General features: G+C 38.4%; 1 protein-coding gene across 7 annotated transcripts in view; it reads left to right on the top strand.

The window, feature by feature from the left end:
* Positions 1-22855, top strand: part of ITGB1 (integrin subunit beta 1) — a 42903-nt gene extending 20048 nt beyond the window's left edge. For 4 of the 7 annotated variants that reach the window (XM_086863267.1, XM_023920547.2, XM_086863311.1 and 1 more), the window contains 14 exons: positions 7-92; positions 1582-1804; positions 3792-3962; positions 4274-4512; positions 5719-5874; positions 6902-6997; positions 7809-7898; positions 8548-8688; positions 8814-9016; positions 10009-10247; positions 11690-11912; positions 12663-12895; positions 14548-14714; positions 21590-22855. In XM_086863267.1, coding sequence (XP_086719393.1) covers positions 7-92; positions 1582-1804; positions 3792-3962; positions 4274-4512; positions 5719-5874; positions 6902-6997; positions 7809-7898; positions 8548-8688; positions 8814-9016; positions 10009-10247; positions 11690-11912; positions 12663-12895; positions 14548-14714; positions 21590-21655 — 2333 coding nt within the window. In that variant the 3' untranslated portion in view covers positions 21656-22855. Of the gene's footprint in view, positions 1-6; positions 93-1581; positions 1805-3791; positions 3963-4273; positions 4513-5718; positions 5875-6901; positions 6998-7808; positions 7899-8547; positions 8689-8813; positions 9017-10008; positions 10248-11689; positions 11913-12662; positions 12896-14547; positions 14715-15459; positions 15541-21589 lie in introns of all 7 variants that reach the window. The other 3 variants (XM_086863256.1, XM_086863288.1, XM_086863294.1) reach the window with 1 other exon arrangement.
* Positions 22856-23031: the final 176 nt, after the last annotated feature.

Genomic DNA, 23031 nt, shown 5'->3' with positions numbered 1-23031 from the left:
CACTAGGTGGAAGCGACTGCATAAAAGCTAATGCCAAGTCATGTGGGGAATGTATACAAGCAGGACCAAACTGTGGCTGGTGTAAAAAAACAGTAAGTGTTGCAAAAATCTCTTTATGGTTTGGCTTTTTCCAAACTTTAGTGAATACCCATTTAGAAATGTCTGTTTTCATTAATAGTAATTTCCTCTACTTCTTCAGTTCAGTACTTATTTGTACTTAAAAAATCAAATACTATAATTTTTCTGATTTAAATATAAATGTTTTTTACAATGTGTTTAGTTCTCCTTTTCTAAATCCTAAGTGTATACAGACCCTATAGGCTATCTCATAGTTATTTAAAATTGTTCCAATGTGGACTCAGTCTGAGTATGCTAATTATATTCTTCCAGTGACATTAGAGTAAGAGCTAATTTTATACAGATGTAGGAGGAGCAGGGAAAGAGATTGAAAGGGTTTTTTCCTTTTGAAAACTAAAAAAATTTTTCAAATTTTTGTTTTCTGTTGTTGGTAGACTTGAGGAGTAGGAGATAGGTTTCTGGGGGTGGGTAGTTTGTTTCATTATGAAACAAAAAGGGTATGTTCTTAGATTAAGAAAAAATTAAATCAGGAAACTATAAAATATAAGATACAACCAGTGTATGCTGACATATCATCTTCAGGTTAGAAACAGAAGAAGATGTTTTCTATAGCTCTTCTTTGGTTTGTTAATGGATACTGACAAATTTTCCTGTTTCTTGCTAGGAGATAATAATTCATCTTTATTTCTATATATTGCCAACTTCCTATTCCCCAAAACCAGTTTATAAATTTGCAACATTTAATTAGACTGACTGATTTTGTCATTTAGCCTTGAGCTATCAGATTTCCTGTAGGTCTGTGTCATCAAAAACTGTCAGGTTTTAATATACATTTATTTATATGCGTATTTTGGGGATGGAGGCAGAATCAGAATTGCCAAGTTTCTCAATTAGAAGCCTTATTTATTTATATTTGAGGTTAGAGCTTTTTTAAGGTTTGAAGTAATGATAATTTGTTGTTCAGAACAAAGTTAAGGATTGGTTTTGCTTATGGGTATTACTTTCAGGCTGAATTTCCCAAAAATAAAGATTTGTCTGTCTTTGCCCTGCTCTGTCAGCATATAGCTGTTACTTTGTTGTGGAGTACCAAGGTATATTTATACAATCTTAATTAAAAAGGAAAGAATGTTAAAAGCATGCTGTATAAGTAGGTTCACGTTATTGGTAACTGTGTGAAAATGTAAGATTTTTCTACTTGCAGTCACTTTTAGAGCAGCCACTTTAAATAGATGTCCCACTTCTGCTGGAGGTGACATTGGGCTTTTTTTTTTCCTCATACTTGCATCTTATACACAAATAAGTATTAGTAGATGCAAACTCCTGGAGTAAATAGTAGTCACTGAATGTATGTAGTATCATTTAATATATTTCAAGACCATGTGTTTTATTACTGAACTTTGAGGAAAAAAAAGATGTGATCATTGTAGAGAGAGCATTTGTGGGTAGAATATAACAACTTTCACATAGCTGTGAACTTGATACTCTTTTGCCTGTGTTTTCTAGGACTTTTTGCAAGAAGGAGAGCCAACATCTGCCCGGTGTGATGACTTGGCAGCACTGAAGAGTAAAGGCTGCCCTCTGGAAGATATAGAAAATCCCAGAGGCAACAAACAGCTGCTCGAAAATAGAGAAGTAACAAATCGTAAGAAAGGTGCTGCAGAGAAGCTGAGACCAGAAGCCATTACACAAATTCAGCCACAGAAATTATCACTGCTTCTAAGAGTCGGTAAGCACAGTTTCGTTCCAGTTTTGGGATGATTTTTCTGTCCCCACCACATCTGCATTTTTTTATTTGTGTGTAACCATTTTGTTTCAGAAATTACTATTTTTCAGATAACGTGAATGATAGCAGAGCCTTTCAATTCAGCTCCAGGTTTTTAGGTACTCCAAATACTGTTTTATTTTGAAGAAAGATTAGATATTATCACTTGTTCTATTTTCCCAATAGAACTTAGGAGAAAATTGATACAACATGGATTGTTAGATGAATCAGAAAGGTAAAACTGTTTTGTTTTCAGTATTTTGTAGTTGATTTTCTACAGTGTGCCTACAGTGTGTAGGATGAAAGAGGAGTCAGCAAAAACTTTTTAAGTTATGAGAGTGTTTCCTTTTGCTTGAAGTGCTGCTTTTGCCTGAAAGTCTGTGTGTCTGAACAAAGTGGTTTTGTAGTTATGCAGCACAGTTTTTGAATTGCTAGGTAAAGCACTTCCAGAGGCTAAAGATGTGGACGTAGAACCACAGTAATGAGAAAACAAAGTAGTTGTGCACCATTTCTAGCCCCTAAAGAGAACTATCTCATTCAAATGAGAGGGCAGGGATAAACAGGACTAGTGGCTCACTTGAGCACAATGGAGATTGTCTTCAAGGAGAGTTCTTAGGTACTGTAGACACATTGAACAGCTGCCTTGTATTTTCCTGGAAGAGCTTGTACTTGGGGTCAGCTGCTTTTTGGCAGTTGCAGTAATAATTGGAAGGTGATGTGAAGCAGGCTCAGCATAAGGTAGGGAGGGAAGTAACGAAAATTATTTTGCAATTTTGGTATGGCTCCTGTTTATTTCTAATGTGAACTTTTTTGCTTCAAACCCAATTATTGTTCCTCTGTTGACACAGAAATTTCTTCATCAGAACAAAGCAGGGACCTGGGCAACCAGAATCTAATTACCCAGAAGATGTTTGTAAGCACTTCCATTGGTATAAGTTCTCTGAGGGACTGTGTACTTGCAGAGGGGGATACTTGCTTTCTGTGCAGGTTTTTTTAAATATTAGCTGAGGAAAATTTAAATATATTTTTGTGCTGGATTTTTTTGTGTTACGGCTTTTTTTCCCCTTTGTTTTGTTGTTTGGAGGTCTTTTTGTGAAAACTGTGTTATATACCTGTGTGATCCATATGCTATTTAACTTGCCCATATAATGTTTTTCTCACTTATACTAATTTTGCTGATGTTCAGCAAACGTTTCCTAATATTAAGCAAACTTGAGTAGCAGCAATACTGCCATTTAAGCTCAATTACCAAGGGGAGCAGGAAATCCTATTGCTTTAATTCCTTATTTCATAAATACAGGCAAAAGAATACAGTTCCAGTTTCTGGGAAAGGGAGTGTGTGGTGTGTGTGTGTGTAATCCTTCTGTCTTTCAGCATCAGAGTGAGACTACATTCTTCTGCAGCTAAAATGCAGGGTCTGGGCTTAAAATCGCAGCAAATACTAACTTGCTATTCTCTCACTGCCATTTCTGTGCTCTGAGCTTGGTAGATTCAAAGTAACCTACAATATTCCATCCAGAACTCATTTTACTTTTATAAACCTATTTAAAAAATGTGGTTTTATAACTTTTGAGAATTACTGAAGTCATCTTGGATGAAAATAGATGTTGAAAAATTGTGTTATTAGGTCTTACAGGAATATTGTTAGAATGATTGCAAGTGTGAAGATCTGAAATTGCAGCAAGTACAAGAAGCTTGGGTTTTGGCATGCTGATTTTTCTCTGGGGAGATAAACTACCTTGGAAATATGAAGCTGAACATTTGAAACACTTGTTGACATTTTTTTCATCATAATTTGATGTTAAGCATTTCAGTCAACAGGAGAAAAGAATCACCTGTAATTCAAAACCCTCGTAAGGATTTTGCCAGCCTTTCCTTAGAAAGGCATTTTTCTTGCCAGTGCAGTTACGGAATTTTTAATGGTTTGTTTGTTATTTAATCTCTGAAACAGGAGAACCCCAGACATTTTCATTAAAATTCAAGAGAGCTGAAGACTACCCCATTGACCTTTATTATCTTATGGACCTCTCCTACTCTATGAAAGATGATTTAGAGAATGTGAAAAGTCTCGGAACCGCTCTGATGTTAGAGATGGAAAAAATAACTTCAGACTTTCGGATTGGTAAGAAAGATTTGCCTATTCAAAAAAAGAAAAATTAAACCCCCCCAAGTTTCCTTCCTGATGTTTTTCACATGATTGTATATGAAGAGTATTTTTTTTTTTCAATTTAGCAGTATTATGGCAGATGTTCTAATACATAGGACCTGTTGAACAGCATAAAAGTATTTGGCATTGGCGGAGAAGATGGGACATAAATATAAGAACTTTTTCTGATGTTGGTTCAGCAATAATGCATTTGAATTCTGTTGTGTGATAATAGAAATGAGACTTCCATTCTTCAACTTACAGGGATTTTATTGTTCTTTTCTTAGGCTTTGGCTCTTTTGTGGAGAAAACTGTGATGCCTTATATAAGTACAACCCCAGCCAAACTCAGAAATCCTTGCACAGGGGACCAGAACTGTACAAGTCCATTTAGCTATAAAAATGTACTCAGCCTTACCAGTGAAGGAAACAAATTCAATGAACTTGTAGGTAAACAGCACATTTCTGGGAACTTAGATTCTCCTGAAGGTGGATTTGATGCAATAATGCAGGTTGCAGTTTGTGGGGTGAGTGTATTATTTTTTTATTGTTCTATTAGATTAAATTGTTTGAATGCAACATTAGTGTTTTATGGTGGCTGGCATTTGAATATGTCACCTCCTGCAAGCAAGACAGGGTTGGTGAGGAAGAATTCAGTTAGTGAATGAAACTGGGAAATGTGAAAGTGCTGAACAGAGGTTGTGATCACAGCATGTACAGACAAAGCTTTTAAAGTTGCTATAGAGAAAGAGTCAGGTTTGCTTAAAAGTGTCTGAGATCCTGAGTAAGCAATTACTCTCAGATTATTCTAAAGATCTGTAAGTTTCTTGTGGTTGTGGTTGCAGAAATTTGGTGTATTGTGACTTCTACTAGTTTCTCAGAAAGTAGATGGAAAACTGGTTTTTTACTTATTTTTGTGGGCCTAAGGATTCTTTGTTTCTGTCCTTTTGACAGACTATTCTATGTACAGAATGGAATCTCAAAAAAGCAATATCTAAGTTTATTGCTTTGTTACCATATTATTTTTGCTGTTGATCAATGGATTCAAGACTTTCTGAAATGATCTGGAGTCTTGGTTTAAAAGTGCAGTGTTAATCTTATAGGGGTTTTTTGGTATTAGCTGTTAGTATATGACACTTTTACATGGTCTTCTTTCATTAAATTAGCTAGGGCTTCAGCTCCATGGAAAAATTAAAAAAAATAGGAAAGGGCAGTTTAGATAATTAAACTGTTTTAATTATCATAATTATTACCTGCAGTTGTGAAGCAGGATGCTTGTGGGCCAGTCCTCTGGCAGGCACTGTGCTGGGTGCAGCACTAGGTTGGCAAAGCCAGGTGATTGTCAGGGTGTGGTGCTGGGCAGTTCAGTGATGCAGCAGTGCTGCACACCAGCACCCTGGGGCTGCCTGGTCAGGGCATGGAGTGGAACTGGCACTGAAGAGCCTGATTTCCAAACCTTGTCACTCCTCAGAGCTGAACAGAGTCTCTCTCAAAAATAATCTTTTTTGCCTTTGATGAAGAACCTGCAGTAGATATTTTGAAGCAGACATTTAATGATACATAAGTGTTCCCAAGGTTTGCATGAATTAATGTTTTCCAGGGTGACACTTTTGCAATGTGGCTTCTCCTAAGTTTGTCTGCTTTTCCATGTACTTTCCTCTTAAGTATTGGTCCCCAATGCTTCAAAATAAATTGGTACAAAATACCAAGAATCTGATTGTGTTTTTCCCAAGGAACAAATTGGCTGGAGGAATGTTACAAGGCTATTAGTGTTTTCCACGGATGCTGGATTCCACTTCGCAGGAGATGGTAAACTTGGTGGAATTGTTCTGCCAAATGATGGGAAATGTCATCTGGAAAATAATGTGTACACAATGAGCCACTATTACGTAAGTCTTTATATCATCTTCTAGGGAAATGAATATTTTATGATGCTTAAGATCAAAATAACTCATCAGGTTATCTGGTATAGTTTCAGACCACTGTCTTAGAAAGTTCATCTGTTTACATGAAGTGATTTTAGCTAAACTAAGGCAAATGTGCAAGAATTAATCCAGTCTTAACTGGAAAATTTCGAGAAATGGCAACTTCGATGCTATGGTTATGTGTTGCTGGATTTTAACCTTTTTGATGACTAATAATCCTGTATGCCACACTGAATCACAGAATATTCAGAGTTGGAAGGGATGTACAAGTGTCACAGAGCCCAACCTGTGATTTGGGCACATCATCCTAAGTGATGGGCTTGTATATCCACTAGAAAACTGTGATGGCTGTTTCATTATTTTATCATTTCACCAGTCTTCATTTTCATTTAGAATACCTTACTAGTGAAAAATACTGTAAAATATCTGCTTGAATAGTTTTTTAAGACTGAATTTGTATGATGCAAAGTTAATGGTAAGAGTATGGTTAACATTGCCTTTGTGGTTTACTGGAAGGGAGATCAGTCAAAAATGCAAAGAGAAATATTTACCAGATGGGGTAACCACAATAAGCTTTACTAAGTTTGTGTGTTCATACATTCCTAACTTTGAGTGAAAATTGTTCAATAAAGGCCTAAAATTAATTCAGTTTTATTTCATCATTTCTTTGTGAAACAGTGCAAGAAGTAGTGGTTTTAAGGGACTGAAGATAATTTTTTGAGAATTTAAGGACCTAACCTTTTACATGTCATGGAATGTGATAATGCCCATGTGAAGAAACACCTATCTTTATGAGGCACATATGAGATCTTACCAATGCCTGTTTGTTTACAGAGATTGTTTTGCTTTCATACTGTGGCATGAGCTGGCTAGTTAGGAGTTGTATGTATGTTTCTAAAGAAGATTTGTATTTATGATGTCAGAGTATTTTTGATTATTTTCTAGCAACAAGTTTCAAATTTGAATTTAATTTTATGATTGATTTTTTTAGGATTATCCCTCTATTGCTCATCTGGTACAGAAACTCAGTGAGAACAATATTCAGACAATATTTGCTGTTACTGAAGAGTTTCAAGCAGTCTATAAGGTAAAGAAATTGCTCTGAAGTCATTAAAATTGACTTATTTGAAATTAAAGTAATTGTGGAAGTAAGTGAGCATGGAAGTAATATTTTGCTACCCACATACTTTATTATTAAGCTTTTTTATTTTTTCAAATCAAAAATGACTGTAATTTCCAGTGAGAAAGTGCTCCTTCTCCTTGCTATTCATTATATAGGTATGAGTGAGTGGAGAACACATTTGCAGTTCCAATTTTTGTGAACATTTTTACAACAAAATAGCTGAGGGGGGTGTGGACACTGAATCCAGGGGACACAGTTATGAAAGAACGTATTTTGTCTCTTGTGCTCTATTTATATACCCCATGTTTAAAATTAACTAAACTGCTGGATGTGATTGTGCAATAGGAAATGACTGTGTAAAGGACATGCATATTTTTCCTTCTTTTAACCTGTTTTTTTGGTTTTGGGGTTCTTTTATAAACTGTATTCAAATTTTTTTATTTTTTTTTTGTTGGAAAATTATGCCTATCTATTTTTAATGTATTCCAACTGTGGTTGAAGAGAGATTGTGGTCAACATGTACAAGAGAAGGGCTTAGTATTCTGTTACCAAAATCAGAGTTAAAATGCAAAGGAGAAGAAAAGGCTGGGTGTTTGTGCTAGTAGAGCTATGTATAACCTCAAAAATTGTGTTCATCACTGGCAACACAGCTTTGTTTGCTGAAGTACTCGACTAGTGAATCCACTAACACACTATATCACCATTTAAACTGAAAATTATACTTTGTTTGCCAGTAAGACTGTACTTTTCCTTCTGTTTTTGTCAATATTGAAAGGAACTGAAAAATCTGATACCAAAATCAGCAGTGGGGACATTGTCTTCAAATTCCAGCAATGTGATTCAGCTGATCATTGATGCATACAATGTAAGTTCAGATTTTATTTATTGATTTTTTTTTTTTTGCTCCCAAGTTTTTCAAGCAGAGACTCCAAGGTGGACTGGTTAGTATTTTTTTTACACTATAAATATACTCCATTGCTGTAAAACCATACTGAACATTCAGACTCTATGGCAATAAGAGGTTAGATGAATAAAAAGATACCCTCTTAAAGGCATTTAAAATGGCATTACAAAGAAAACTAACCATCCACGTTTTCACTTTCAAAAGATAAAATTCACAACCAAAACCCACGCTGTTTCTTCAACTTGTTCACTTTTACCTTCTTTCCAAGTGCTGGCCAAAAAAGCCATTTTGCTGGGTTTGGCCCCACAATATTTTCTCCATTGCTCCATTGTGTGTAACTGAGTTTCACCTCTCCTTTGGAGCACATGGGGTAAATGAGTGCCTGTGGTAACCTGTCCTGTCCTTGTAACAAGTTGAGACATGAGAAGGGGGTAACCACGGTGTGACTTTGGGCAGCCCTGGGCTGGTGTTTCTCAGCACATTGGAACTTAAATAATTCCAGTGTGCCTGTGGGGTTGGTGCTTAGACTGGGCATAGCTGTTTAATATCTGTTCTTCAACAAAACACTTCTGCAACTCAGTTTGAAGTTAGGTAATCACTGTTGTTTCAGTCCCTTTCTTCAGAGGTTATCCTGGAAAATACTAAGCTACCAAAAGGAGTGACAATCAGTTACAAATCTTTCTGCAAGAATGGAGTGAATGGCACACAAGAAGAAGGAAGGAAGTGTTCTAACATTTCAATTGGAGATGAGGTAACTCAGAGTATATGGGCTGCTGCTCAAATAAAAAATGCACTTAAAGTGTCCAACACAGCATTTCTTTTTAATAGTACAGACATGTAGTAACATGACACTCCTTTTTTTTTTTTTTTTTTCAGGTTATATTTGAGATTAATATAACAGCTAATGAATGTCCAAAGAAAGAACAAAATGAAACTATTAAAATTAAACCACTGGGATTCACTGAAGAACTGGAAATTAATCTCCAGTTCATCTGTGAGTGTCAGTGTCAAAGTGAAGGAGAACCTAATAGTCCAGCCTGCCATGCAGGAAATGGAACATTTGAATGTGGTGCGTGCAGGTAAACAAACAGACATTTTCTTTATTTTTGCAAAAGAGAAATATGAGCAAGATCTTTGTTTCCTTAATTAGGATTTTCTTGGGTTTATTAATTTTTTTTAGTGAAACAAGAATTGCTGTTGGGGGCCTGTTTCTTTTAGGATACTTTGAAATACTGCCATATCTCTGCAAATAATCCCTATGCTTAAATATTGATCATTAGATCAGCATTATTGTATTAGTCAGAATTCAAATTTGGCCTTGAGTCAGTGCTTTAAAGGATATTGATCCATTTTTTGTGTTCCTTTTTAAATACAGAGAAAAGATTGTTCCCATCTGTGTGTAGAGAAACTTCTTTTACTTGGTGTGACTGCCACTGGTGCCCACTTGGTTTCACGTGGGCAAGAACAGGCCTGTGGATAAGCACAGCCTTTTGTTTTTGTAAATGCAGCAGCTTCCCAATGATCTTTTGTCTGTGATGGACACCACTTAACAGTCTGTCGATCACTGATGGGCACAGGAGCAGCCTCCATTTGCTCATCGATATCTTAGTCTTGATAATGAGAAGTGCTGATCCCTGAAGATCTCAGTTTGGCAGCTCTGCAGATCATCTGCCCTCCTGCTTAATTGCTGATCATCAGAAACCTTTTCGTTGAAATATGTCAGCAGCTAAAGGCAACGGCTGCTGTCACTTGAGAAATAATTATTGTTGTGTCACATGAGAGAGGGATTAATTATAATTGTGTGACAAATTAGTTAGAGGGGGTGACACATATTCTCTCACCTGGAACATCAGGTAAGATAATCAGCATAAAAGCAGCTCAGTCCAGTTTGCTCCAGTGCCTTCAAGAACTGGTGCATAGCTGTCAGCTGGAAACCTCATTTGAAGTTTAAGTTGGAACATCCCTTGAGAGTGTCATCACTTTTACTCCTGTTCTTTGTGCTGTTCTTGTGGCCTTCTATTGTGTGACTTTCAATTAAGATTACATTTTCAGTGATGTTTTTACCTTGCAGATGTAATGAAGGACGTATTGGAAGACTATGTGAATGTAGCACAGATGAAGTAAATAGTGAGGATATGGATGCTTACTGCAGGAGGGAGAACAGCACAGAAATCTGCAGTAACAATGGAGAATGTATTTGTGGACAATGCGTGTGCAAGAAAAGGGAAAACACCAATGAGGTGTATTCTGGCAAATACTGTGAATGTGACAACTTCAACTGTGATCGATCAAATGGTTTAATCTGTGGAGGTGAGAGATGCTTCAGCTTTCTGCAGGCACAGCTGGTCAGTAGTTTGCAAGTCTGTCTTCTCTACCCAGCAGAGTAGGGATACTTAGCTAAAAGATCAAAGCCACTCCATAGCAGAGATGAGGATACTCACAGATGTAGTGATTGCAAACACTTGTCTATTAATAAAACAGTTCTCTGTGCATGTAGTCTGTCAATGCACATTTCACCTTCCTTGAATCACAGCTCCAAGGGTGTAAAGTGAACTTGACTTCTGCTGTTAATTGCAGAATTACCCTCATGTATTACAGTAAAGAGGGCTGAAACAACTCTTCTGAGATTGTAATGTTATAGTGGCTCAGTGTAACCACCGTGTCAACAGAAAGAGAGAATGCCCTCAGCTTACTTGTAATAGTGAATTCTTGGCTTTGGTGCTTGACAGGATACCAGTGAATTGCTTGACACTGTTCTGAAAGGTAAATGAAGGCTAGAATGTGCAAGATCTAGAAAAACACCGTAAGCACTTGGAGACTGCTTAAGACTTCAATGATAGTCAATTCCTGAAATCAAAAGCAATTTAAAAAACATTCAGCAGCCAGTGTCTAAATTATTTTGCTGCTTTGCACGTGGAAATATCTGGCAGGAGTATAACTACTACCTCAGTGTTGTCTGTGATGCAAAAGTAAAACAGAGAAGCCACTAAGCTCTGAGTGATGAGAGTACCTCATTTGTTTGATTTGGTCAGAATCCACTATTGCTCCACAAAGGATGGGAGCAGTGGTGGTGATGTTCCAGAATACATGGTGACAGGAGAGTGTTGACTGAAATGCTTTATTCTCTTTGGCCACACCCCTCCTTCTCTAATGGTCTTTCCTTGTCTTCCAGATCAGTATAAAGGCATCTTGTTTCTTGTGCAGAGAGTGTAAGGATCATGAAGTTGGGTTGGGTGTGTGAGATCAGAAGTACTGCAGCTGAACATTGGTGTTCTGTGGAGCCAAAGCTGTTTCAATTTTCTGTGTTTTGAATACTCAGTGCACACTTCATCTTTTTAAATCTTTATACATTTGTATAGTGATAGATATGAAGACAGGAGCAGCCAATTTATCTGTATGCATACAAAATTGAGAACTGAAGCTGTGCTGTAAAGCTCTCCACCTGGGGAATATGGTCATCACATTATGCTAGTCTTGATCTGATATTCCCAAGTCATGTTATTCTGTTTATGAAAGGAAATCTGAATGTACAGGAAAATGGGAAAAGGGATGAATGCCTGTAAGTAGTCTCTCAAGGATCTAAAACTTATTTTGTACCTCTTAATTCATTAGAGTCTTCATTATGACACCATGGTTTCCACCATGGTTTCTTTTTCTTTTATCTACCCTGAGGTGGTAAACCTTTATTTCTCACTGTCACTGTTTTTTTTTATATTAACTTGATTTCTCTGCAATACCTTTTCACTGCACAGGAAATGGGATCTGTAAGTGCAGAGTGTGCGAGTGTTTCCCCAACTTCACTGGCAGCGCCTGCGACTGTTCCTTGGATACTGCACCGTGTATGGCATCGAATGGGCAGATTTGCAATGGAAGAGGAACCTGTGAATGTGGCACCTGTAACTGTACAGATCCCAAATTCCAAGGCCCCACATGTGAAATGTGTCAGACTTGTGTCGGTGTCTGTGCAGAGCACAAGTACGTACCCAGAAAAACAAGTCCCTAAGCTTCTATGTGTTTTGAGTTTGTGATGTGTGAGGATTTTTAAAACAAAGCTTTTGATACTTAGAATTTCAGCTAAGCTTTTTGCTTAAATAGTACTGAAATTACTAACTTGACAGTCAAAAACTAAACCTAGAACTGTGTGAGCCAGTGAAGTTTGCATCCTTCCCTTTAGAAGTACAGGTTTGTAGAAGCCTACATTTTCTTCATGAAAACTTTGAAATAAGTTTAGGATTAATGGCTGAGCAGATTCCTGTGCAACTCACTTTGTGCTGAGAAAAAACTTTGTTATTTTTAGTATAAAAATCCTGTTCAATCTGCTTTTTTCAATGAATTATTCACTGATACCCCGTTGTAAAGCTTGTCACTGAGTTTGTTCTTTATAACCTGTGTTACCCTGTTCTTACAGTGGCTTTTCTGGAGAGTATTCATCTCCCAGGTAGAGGTGTTGAAAAAGTTTGGGGTTTTTTCTTTCCTTGAAGCCTGTGAGTCATTCAGGGAAAGAGGAATTCATGAAAAGGGCTTTTATTAGTCTCAAGGTATATAAATGTTCTGACTGGTACAAAGCCATATCTTGCTTTATTTTTTCCTAACCTCTGTGGCAAAGGGGTTGGTTTTCTTGGACTTTTTTCCCTGTGTTTTCTCCTTAGTGTTTCTTTAGGTTAAATGCTAGATATCTTCCATGAACACATTCAAAAGCACTACTTCTGTTTTGTTCTTGCCCAGGGACTGTGTTCAGTGCAGAGCTTTTGATAAGGGCGAGAAGAAGGAGACGTGTTCCCAGGAATGTATGCATTTCAACATGACGCGCGTGGAGAGCCGGGACAAGCTGCCGCAGCCCGGCCAGCCCGATCCCCTGTCTCACTGCAAAGAGAAGGATGTTGATGACTGCTGGTTCTACTTCACTTACTCTGTCAACTCAAATGGTGAAGCCAATGTCCACGTGGTGGAGACCCCAGGTAGGAGCACGCTATTGCCTGTTCCTCCTTTGTTGTTAATTTGTGCAGTTGTTGGGTGCTACAAAGTACCTGTGGTTCATTTGGGTGAGTTAAATGCATTCAGAAACAGCTGCCTGTTCCCCCAGCCAGAGCTGTGTGTGTCTGAGCGGCTTTAGAAAAACGTATGTCTCCCTTGGTCTAGATTTTTCAAAAACAAAAGGTAAATCAGATATGTGTCTTTGTTGAAACATTTCCTGTTTGCACTTGATGTACTCAGGCTTATTTTATCTCTCTTGTAGCAAGTCCTATTTAGATAAATTTTGATAATTTTTTTTATTAAGCTTCTGCTACAGGTTATAAACAATGGCTCATAGAAATAAATACTGCTTCAATTCAGAATGTTTTAAATTCTCTACAAAAGTAGTCCACAGTATGGAGGAGGAACTTGAGCTCTGTCTCCTGGGACAAGCCATACATGTCCTACGCTTTTGGGGCCTGACCTTTTCTTCATGTGTAAACTTCTGCTGCCTTAGCTCAGAGGTGAATCAAGCCCATCATGCAGGAGGAGGCACCTTAATTTGTGCCATACAAGTGCTGATGGAACAAGCTCTGGCCAGTAGAGCTGTGTTCTGTGGAGCAGACACTCGTTTCTTACTGGCTCCCAAGGAATTCCTGTCATGTCCCTTCCCAACTCCCTCGCTCTTGCAGAGGCAGCTATGAAGATAGGGAGTCTGCAGTGTGGGGAAAGCTGTGTTCTGTCCACAGTTGTTCTATTGCACAGGGGTTGCATTAATTTGCTTCTGACTCCTTCACTCTGTGTGCTGAGCTCTGCAAAAGCCTTTCTTCAGTTTGTGATTATTGGGAATTCTGCGTTAATAGTGGAGTTGGGTTTTAATTTGGAGGATTATTATTTCTGTGTCAGCCATTTTAAATCACCTTGCATCTCATCACAAGGTGCAAGGAAGTCTACAGCTTCCTTGTGAGGGGAAGAGGAAGGGCAGACCCTGATCTCTGTTATGACCAGTGACAAGACCTGAGGGAATGGCCTGAAGTTGTGTCTGGGAGATCTAGGTCAGGTATTAGGAAAAGGTTTTTCAGGGGGTGGTTGGGCACTGGGACAGGCTCCCAGGGAAGTGGTCACAGCACCAAACCTGATAGAATTCAAGAAGTGTTTTGACAGTGCTCTCAGGCACAGGGTGTGACTTTTGTGGCTGTCTTGTGTCAGGGCCAGGAGGTGGACTCAATGATCCTTGTGGGTCCTTTCCAACTCAGGATATTCTGTGTCTGTATGTGGGGCGGGTTTTGCTGCTCAGCATTTGTGCTCCAGCTGTCACAGCTTTGACCTGGAGCTCTCGCATGTTTAAATACAATTGCCAGTTATTTTGCTCTTCATACTGTAAATAAATAGCTTAAGGGGTTAGCAGTGTATACACTTTATCATCAGAACAGGTTGTTCTGTTGCTAAGATCAAACACAAATTAGAAGGATAAAAATAAGCTGAATGTTACAAGATGTACATATTCAAAAAATTACGATATTTGCAAGAAAAATAGTATTGGCATATCTGATATTCAAAATACTGGCTTCAGTACAAAATCAAATGTTAACAGTTCCTGGATATGCATTACCTTTACCATTTTGTAAAATCATGTTTCCCTTACTTTGTTCCCCAGAGTGCCCCAGCGGTCCTGACATCATTCCCATTGTAGCTGGTGTGGTTGCTGGAATTGTTCTTATTGGACTTGCATTATTGTTGATTTGGAAACTACTAATGATCATTCATGACAGAAGAGAATTTGCTAAATTTGAAAAGGAGAAAATGAATGCCAAGTGGGATACGGTGAGTCAAGAAGCTTTTCTATGTATAAAATCTGCAGTAGCGGAGGAAAAATAGAAGATTTTTGTTCACGTGCTTTAAAGTGTTTCAAATTACAACCAGTCCTCTTAGAGAAGTATTTCTTGAGGCAGAAAGGAGAGTAGTAACTCAGGTTTAAATAATATTTCAGAGAGAAAATGTGAGGGTGACACAACAGTTCAGCTTTGCAAGTTCTACCACACTTTACAGCATATGATGAGAACGTTTATTATAAAGATGAGTCACTTCTGTAGAAAGCAAAGAAGAAAATTTTGTGCTCATTGAGTACATCTTATAAATACTCACATAGGGTTAGTTGGGAAACTTCCATAAAGTCTCAAAATCATGGCTGGTGCTGGTTTGTTGAAATCTTGCCAGCTCTTTGTCAACAGAGACATGTGCAAGAAAAACCAGCCTATGGTCTTACAGGCTTTGGTAGACTATGGAGTTGCTGCCTCTGGGCAGTGTCAGGAGTCTGCTAATCAAGAACCTCTTCACTACAGTTCTGTAGAAGTCAGCGCCCCCATGTGCTTGATAAGAAAATATCTTTGTAAAAAATTCTCCTAGGAAGCCTTTTGGTTTTACTTAAGAAAACCGATTAATCTCGTACCGAGGGTAAAAAAATTACTAACACTCTATATATAGCATGATTTTTTTTCAGTGATAGTTGAGAATGTTGCTTTTCTTTTCCTGTTGAATTATTCGACATTGACCATTTCTTTTACTTCAGCAAGAAAATCCAATATACAAGAGCCCTATTAACAATTTCAAGAATCCAAACTATGGACGTAAAGCTGGTCTCTAAGTCTCAGTTTGTATCTCCTTTCATTTTCTTTCCTCTTTTTCCCCTTTGCATGTCACTTCAAACTCATTGTATGTCACAGTCAGTTAATCACAGTTTGAGTCTTGCTCAGTGTACCTGCTTTGATTGTGGGGTTTTCAAGAATGCAGCTTGAAAATTTTTAACTGGTTTTGACAGCAAGATTGCTTACTTACTAATACTGCCAGTACTGGCTTAAACTATTCTACAAGCGATTTTTTAAATTTTTTTGCAGATGTGTTGATACATAATAGAACAGCTCTTAAGATTGAAGAATATTTTTGGATTGTAGAGAGATACACAGGGGATGCTTTGTCTTCCATTTCTTGAAATCAGCAGTCAGTTTGCTTAAAATCAATATTTTTGCTAAGCTAGATTAGATACTCCTAAAATATCCCAGCTAACAAATATAATTTGTTTTATTAGAATGGTTCTGTGAACATGCAGAGTAGCATTACTTTTTTTTTATAAACTGCTTTGTCTTTTTAACCTAGTATAGACCTAGTCTGTAATTATATGAAATTGTATTGTATGAAATGCATATACTCTACCATATAATTAAATATGCACCTTATTTTTTTTATCCTTATTTCTATTGAAACTGGTAATGTCACAGTCCTTGTAATGTAGCCAGCTTCAGGGTGTCCATAGAAATGAAACACTAATAGGGCAGGAGGAAATATTCTTGTCCCCTCTAGATGCATTTTTCATTCAGTTTCTTACTTCCCCCTAAACTCAGCCTGAGCAACTCATTTGATTGGAATTGCTGAGGTCAGTTCTCTTCATACCCAGCACACCAGAAGTAGCAGCAGTATCCAGGAGAGGAAGTTGGTGAAGCAGAAGTGATCAGACCTTCTGCAGACTCTCAGATTGCCCTCCATGGGTGCTCGAGGTGTTCTCCTTCCCTGGCACCCCCAGCTGCTGGGGAAGGAGTGAAAGGGGGGCTGAGATGCAGAACAGATGCTGGAAGAGCACTAAGAGAAAGTAGTGCAGAGATGAGACTAGAGGGAGGGGAAAAGGAAAGGCAGCACATCCATTAAACATCCATGGATTCATTTTTTTTTTAGAATCCAATGAAAGGGAAGGATCTGTATCTCTAATTTTATACTGTCTGCTGTCTTTTTCAGTGTTGCATTCGAAAGATTTTGTAAAGAAAAAATAAGGGGAGAAAGCAGAAACTGAGACTATTTAAGCTCTTACTTGGTCTCACTGTGACAGCAGTTCCAAATGCTTTGTGTAGCATTCTGATTAAATATAGTTTCCTTTTCTCTTTGCAATCATTTCACTTTCCAGTGTGTCCAGAATAGATTGTAAAAAACATTCCTTTTGCCTGCTACATCAACCACATTCACCTCCTTTTTATTTTTCTCCCAGAGCCAATTGTTCTGGGGAGGAAATTGAGTTTTTAGTCCTTTCTAACACCACATACTCCATCTGGTTAAGTCTCTGTTACCTGTTCTTCTGCCATTCACTTAACTGTGTACTTTCTGTTGCATGCAGGACAAGCACCTAACAAACCATACGGTGTGTAACTTCCATTCTGTGCTCTTGTTCTCTGCCCTGTGACTCTTCAGGATGTAATGTCCTTGGTGCTGCTATTTCTCCTCAAAATGTATTTCCTGCAAAAGTTTATTCTGGTTTAAATGGAGGGATTGACTTCTGCCTTTTTGGTTTGCTCAGATGTGAAGGTTTAAAGTGTGAAAGGGTGTGGTTTGGGTTTTTTTAAACTTGACTTCATAATTTTTGATATTCATAGAAATATTAGAAGTCCAGGGAGAGAAGGGAGGTGGGATTATTCTTATGGACCACCAGAAAAGAGGGGGTCAGAATTGTCAGAGTAGGTGAGCCATGAGATGTAAAACAAGGTCCTGCTTTTCTCTGTAGGTAAGATTTTCTGGTGGTTTTAGATAATTGCCATAGCCTCCCATTTAGATGAAAGTTGCTTTGTAATGTCAAGTCAGGAGAGTCATCTGAAATCCCATTATATGAAAATTACACTGTAGTGGATTCCCTCCAGGTGTGTGCATACACAAATTAACTTTGTGCAGTTTGTGACCCTTCCTTTCCCACAGTCATCATCCACAGATGGGCTGGTGAGGGAACTGCAGCACCATGGAGTTTGTCATGGACCAGGTACTCAGACATTTCCCTGGTGGTGCAGATGATGCCACAGCATCCTGGTGGTCAGTGCTCAAGGCCCAGGTTCTACCCCAATCAGCTATAAAAACTTTGGTGGAATCATGCTTGTAGCAACTCTAAAGATTCATTTTCTTCTGGACTGAAAAGCTGCATCACAAATTGAAAACACAAAGCTGCTATTTGTAGTGAACGCCATTATCAGTCCTGCATGGGGATAGCTTGTGCATTGCTAAGCATCTTCAAGCAGACTCCAGATTCAGTCAGCTTGAATTTCACAAGTGATAAACACGTTTATATTAGACACTAAGTCTGTAGTAACTTGGTTAGCCTTTTTAGCAGCTACTGGTTAAAATGCAGAAGAAAACCACAAACAATTCAAAGCGCTCAAAATTGCAGGGACTTGTTCTTCTCCTGACTTGGATTTTATGCCTGTGACTTACCTTGCTGCTGAATGATGAACATGCTCTGGGTGTGGGAGCACAGTTGCCATGTTTTCAATCCCTTTCATGTAAATTCCTGTATTCAATGACTGCTGTTTGTGGCTCCAAGGGTGGATGGAAGTAGTCACAACCAGCTCCTGAACAATGGGTGTGCATGAGTTTTAATTCTGCTTCTAACAGTGACTTAGGTCTTAAACCCGCTATGGCAGTAGCTTCAGTGACTGTTGAAACAGTGAGCCCCTGGAGCAAAAGGAATAAGAAGGTTAATTGAACATCCTGTAATAGTTTCATATTTATGTAACAGTGGACTGAACTGTTGTCCTCTGAACAGCCCAGTCTAGTTGAAAGTGAATATTGTTGCAAGAACATAGCTCTTTATTCTCAGATTAAGGTAATTTTAAAAAGTACCTCCATCTTTATTTCACTCAGTATTTCATTGAGTCTTGTATGTAGTTACTGTTTGTTAATTTAATTTTGGTTTAAGTGTGCACGGGGTTTTCAGTAGTAGGGGCATGTGGCAAATGTGTTTTCCCTAACTCTGCATGCTTGAAACTGTATTTTCTGCAGTGCATAAAGAAAAGGGGGTGTTTAAAACCATACTAGTTGTCTAAGACAGCAAGTGTGAAATCCCATGTTTTAGAAGCCAGTTAAAAAACTGGAATGCTTCTAATGTCTGAAAATGTATACCCTCTGCCAGCTGTGAGGGTATGAGTAAGGGGAGCATCATGTTGGATTAGTGGATATTTATTTTAATGAAGAGGTGTCTGCAGGAGGCTCTGCCAAGCCAGGCCCAAGACAAGGTTGGGGTGTGGCTGTAACAGCCAGGGAGAAGCAGGGAAGGAACCTGCAGATCCATCAGGTGCCTGCATTGCAGTTATAGGCAGTAGAGCCTCAGGAGCCATTTAGCTGATCAAATGTCAGGTTGGGTTAAGCTGAAGAGTTGTGAATATTGACTAAATCTCCAGTATTTGTAATGGGAACTGAGACACTGACCTGGGGAGACAGCTAGTCCAGTGCTTTATCCAGTGACCTAAATCCCACTCTGTGCTTCTGAGAAGTACAAGGGAAGGCAGGACAGAATTTTTCAGTATCCTTACAGGGCTTGTGCTAAATCAAGAACATGAAGACTTCAATTCTGACTTCTCTTGAAAAAGCAGTATAGTAAAAAATTTCCAATCCTGTTATGCAAATTGTATTTTAAGCCTGATTTCAGGTTCAAATTAGTTGTATGAGTAGCACCTAGCAAATTTCCAAGTTTTAGTCCTTACCTTTAGACCCATTCCTAGACTATTTGGTAGAAGTTCTGTCTTTTATAACTAGATGTGAGTGTATATCCCCTGTATGTGCTGGGAGGAGTCTGTTCTGTAAAATGTTGGAGGCTAACAGCACAGTGTAAGAAGTATTACATAATGCCTTGCCATCGAAGAGTTCTACAGTAACTTCTGCTCTGCATATGATGCAGCCTCTTATGCTTACAGACTTCCTCTGCACCATGAACTTTATTGGTTTATATTTATATTTTTAAGAATTCTCCATTAAAACTTGTCAAGGAAATAAGCAATGTACAAGAACTTTGAGGCATAAAGAGAATACTTCAGTGCCAGATTAAATCCCTCATCCCTGGGTGTTTTTCCCATTTCATTTGCATATTACTATTGCAAACCTTCTGCTAAAAATATCATGGAGGGTTATAATTTTGCATTGATTAATTAGTCTGTCTGAGAACAAGCCACATCACATGATTGTCCATTATTTAAAATTTTAAAAAACCCAACCAAATGTTACTCCTCCTCCCTTCCCAGAGCAGTAGGTGATACACATTTAGTCAAGACAGCATTTGCCTGGGAACTGACAGAAGGGGGAAGGGATTTTGCTGTTAGCTGTATTTGTGAACTGAGCACCCAGCTGCTCCTTCAGCTCTGTCCAGGTAACACTGACTCAGATCTTGAGAAGACTGAACAGAGAGCTTTTACTTCCATTGTCTGGCAGTCCAGGTTCTGGCTGGACAAGTCTCTTGGATCTAGGCAAGACTGGATGCCCCTCCTTGTTCTTTGCATGTTAGAGAAGCTGGCTCTGAGGAGAAATAACCTTTTCCTGCGAAAGGAACCATGGCAGCAGCTGCAGGGTCTCCCTCAGCAGCGGCCACTGTTGTTGGGGTGGAGCAGTCACTTCTCCTGTGCTGGGCCTTGCAAACAGAAGGCAGCAAGCTTCCCAGGAACTGTGATGAGAAAACCAATTGAGGTTCTTGCTTGCCTTTGCACGTTCTGTGGTATTCCTAGCTGATTTTCCAGGTTTATGACCCTGAAAAATAGACACCTGATGTTTGTGTGTCCTGTAATAGAGTATAGGAAAAATTGGTTTAACCTGAAATATTGTAAATAGAGTTGAATATTAATAGAGTTGAATTAATGTGGTTGTATAGCCCATCTCAGATTGCGTGGGAGGAACTTGAAAGGGACAGAGGTTTCCTTACTGCTGCTGAAGGCCAGATACAGCCCTGGCCAGAGCAGCACTCGAGCTGACAGCTGCACTGAGCTGGATTTTCTCAGGAATCAGTTGTGAATGCACAGAAGAGCTTCATGCTGGCAGACAAGACTCATTTAGGCTGAGGTTCAGGCTGTGATAAGAGCTCAGAGTTGCAGCTCCAGGCCATTCTAGCAGTGGTCCCTTGCTCCTGTGAAAATTTATCTGTTAATTTTGAGTTCACGATGTTCATCTGAAGTGTGCACGGATGTCATAAATGGAGATAGAAGGAAACCTGGAAAAAAAGGAAGCTTAAAAACAACTTAATTTAGAGGGTTTTAAATCTCAGCAAGAGAAATGTAAGCAATTGTTCTGTAGGGCTTGTCTCATATCACTAGAAATAATTTTTTTATTACAGCATCTGCACCACTACAGAAGTTTCTTTGTTTTTTCTGTACATTTTGCCCTTATGGGGGTGGGGAGACCTACAGGAATAAAATGAGAATGATATGTACTGAATGTTCACTGTAAATATTGACTGTGTATTAGCAAAATACTAGAAGTCTTGCCACATTGTTTCTAGAATTCAATTACAATGTAAGATAAGCTGTTCAAATGTTTATTATAGCAGAATGTGGTCTGTGGTCAGACCGGGAGTCAAACAATGTTGTTTACAATTCTGTTCTTCTTTATAAAATGTCCTGGGCTGAAGTGCTCTGGGTGATAGCTGAGCCCCAAGATGAGCCTGCAAGGTTCAGCCTCCTCCAAGGAATTGTGTGGTGCAAATGGAACAGGATCCTGCTAACCCTTTGCTTTATATATTAGCTGTGCATGCCTGTGTTCAAGTTGCTAGAAGGAAAACTAGTTTGACTTAAGCTGTTTGTGTGTACAAACAAAGCATTAATGGGTAATTTCTCATGCTAATTTTTATGCTTCTTGCAAACACCTATATTTTTTCATGTCTTCAAATGTTAATATATTTTTTTTTCTTTTTCTAGGGTGAAAATCCTATTTACAAGAGTGCAGTGACAACTGTGGTCAATCCTAAATATGAGGGAAAATGAACACTGCTTGTATAACTTCACAACACTGTATGCAGTATAGCAACTTTTGTAGTCACAATAAGATAGATTTAGGGCAAACTGCAGTGATTTACTAATTCATTACATATAGGTTTGTTTTCCTGTGTGAAAATGTACCATATGTAATTTTTTTTTTTAATTTTTTTAAATTTTTTTTTCTTTTGGTTTGTTTTTTTGTTTTGTTTTGGGTTTTTTTTTGCAAATAAGAGTACTTGGTGCCAGAGGTTGGACAAAAAAACTTGAGACTATGTAGCCTAGTCAGCCCAGGATCACATGGTGCCTTTCTGACCTTTCCCATTCCCATGCTGTGAATCCAGGTCTTGTGCAGGGCGTGATGCTGCATGGCATGACTGGGAGGGAAGGGGTTAAAGCAATCAGCATGAGGGCTCTGCCTAGCCATTTAGTATTAAACTTCTTAGCTTTACAGGGAAATCAGGGCTTGAGTTTGCAGATGTAATTAAACTCATGTAGCATGGAGCTGGTGGTTAATTGGTCTTTGATGTGCTAGATGTATGGTTAAGTATTTGGTAAGTTGAGTGAGCTGGAAGGGAGCAGTGTAAAAGACTGAAAAGCGAGTGCAGACTTACCTTTGATTTTCAAGTTGCCTATTGCCAGGTTATGGTTAAAATGAAAGGTTTTGAGAAGAATGTTAAGAAGGAAAAAAATAGCTTTAAAACATGTGCCATTACTGAAGAAGTTGCTGACCAGTAACTTGCTTAGTTTTTCTTTGTAAATTCAAGCCCTGGGTGGCAGTATCATGAAGTACCTTACCAAGACATCCTCAGATCACCTAAGGGCCTTACGTGATGCTGTGTCTTTATTCTGTAATGTTTCTTTGCTTTCAAGCCTGGTGCTTTGTCACCTTCTAATCTTCCTAACGTATTTGGTTGCGATACTTTTTGTAATATTTTTGTATCAACACAAGCTTTTTTTCCTTGGGTTTTTTTTTTTTTTGAGCAGTCTTAGCTGTAAATTTGCCTTTACCCTGTAGCTAAGATTGCATAGTTTGTCATATGACGAGTCACACATCATTCTTGACATGTGCCATGTATATTTGCCTCTGACCATTCAAACTGCATCATAGTCATATTCTTGTTTTAAGTGCCTTTTTATTTTAACAGATGTTCACTTTTTACAGTGCTATTACTGAAGTTATTTATTAAATAAAAGTACCTTAAAATACTTGATCTTGTCTCTTTATCTTGTAGAAGTTGTCACTATTCAAAAACCTGGGAATTGTGTCTCTGCAAGGTAATAATTGTAATTGTAACAATACCAAATATGCCCTGAAAGGAGTTAAGTTGATCTTGGGTGACAAATATGAGCTGTTGTAAAATGCCCAGGGGTTGGGTGCAGCA

This window comes from Cyanistes caeruleus, chromosome 1 (genome assembly GCF_971803275.1).
Source record: "Cyanistes caeruleus chromosome 1, bCyaCae1.hap1.1, whole genome shotgun sequence".
NCBI classification, from domain to species: domain Eukaryota; kingdom Metazoa; phylum Chordata; class Aves; order Passeriformes; family Paridae; genus Cyanistes; species Cyanistes caeruleus.
Note: the sequence above shows the minus strand (reverse complement) of the source record. Positions and strands in the feature narration are given on the sequence as shown.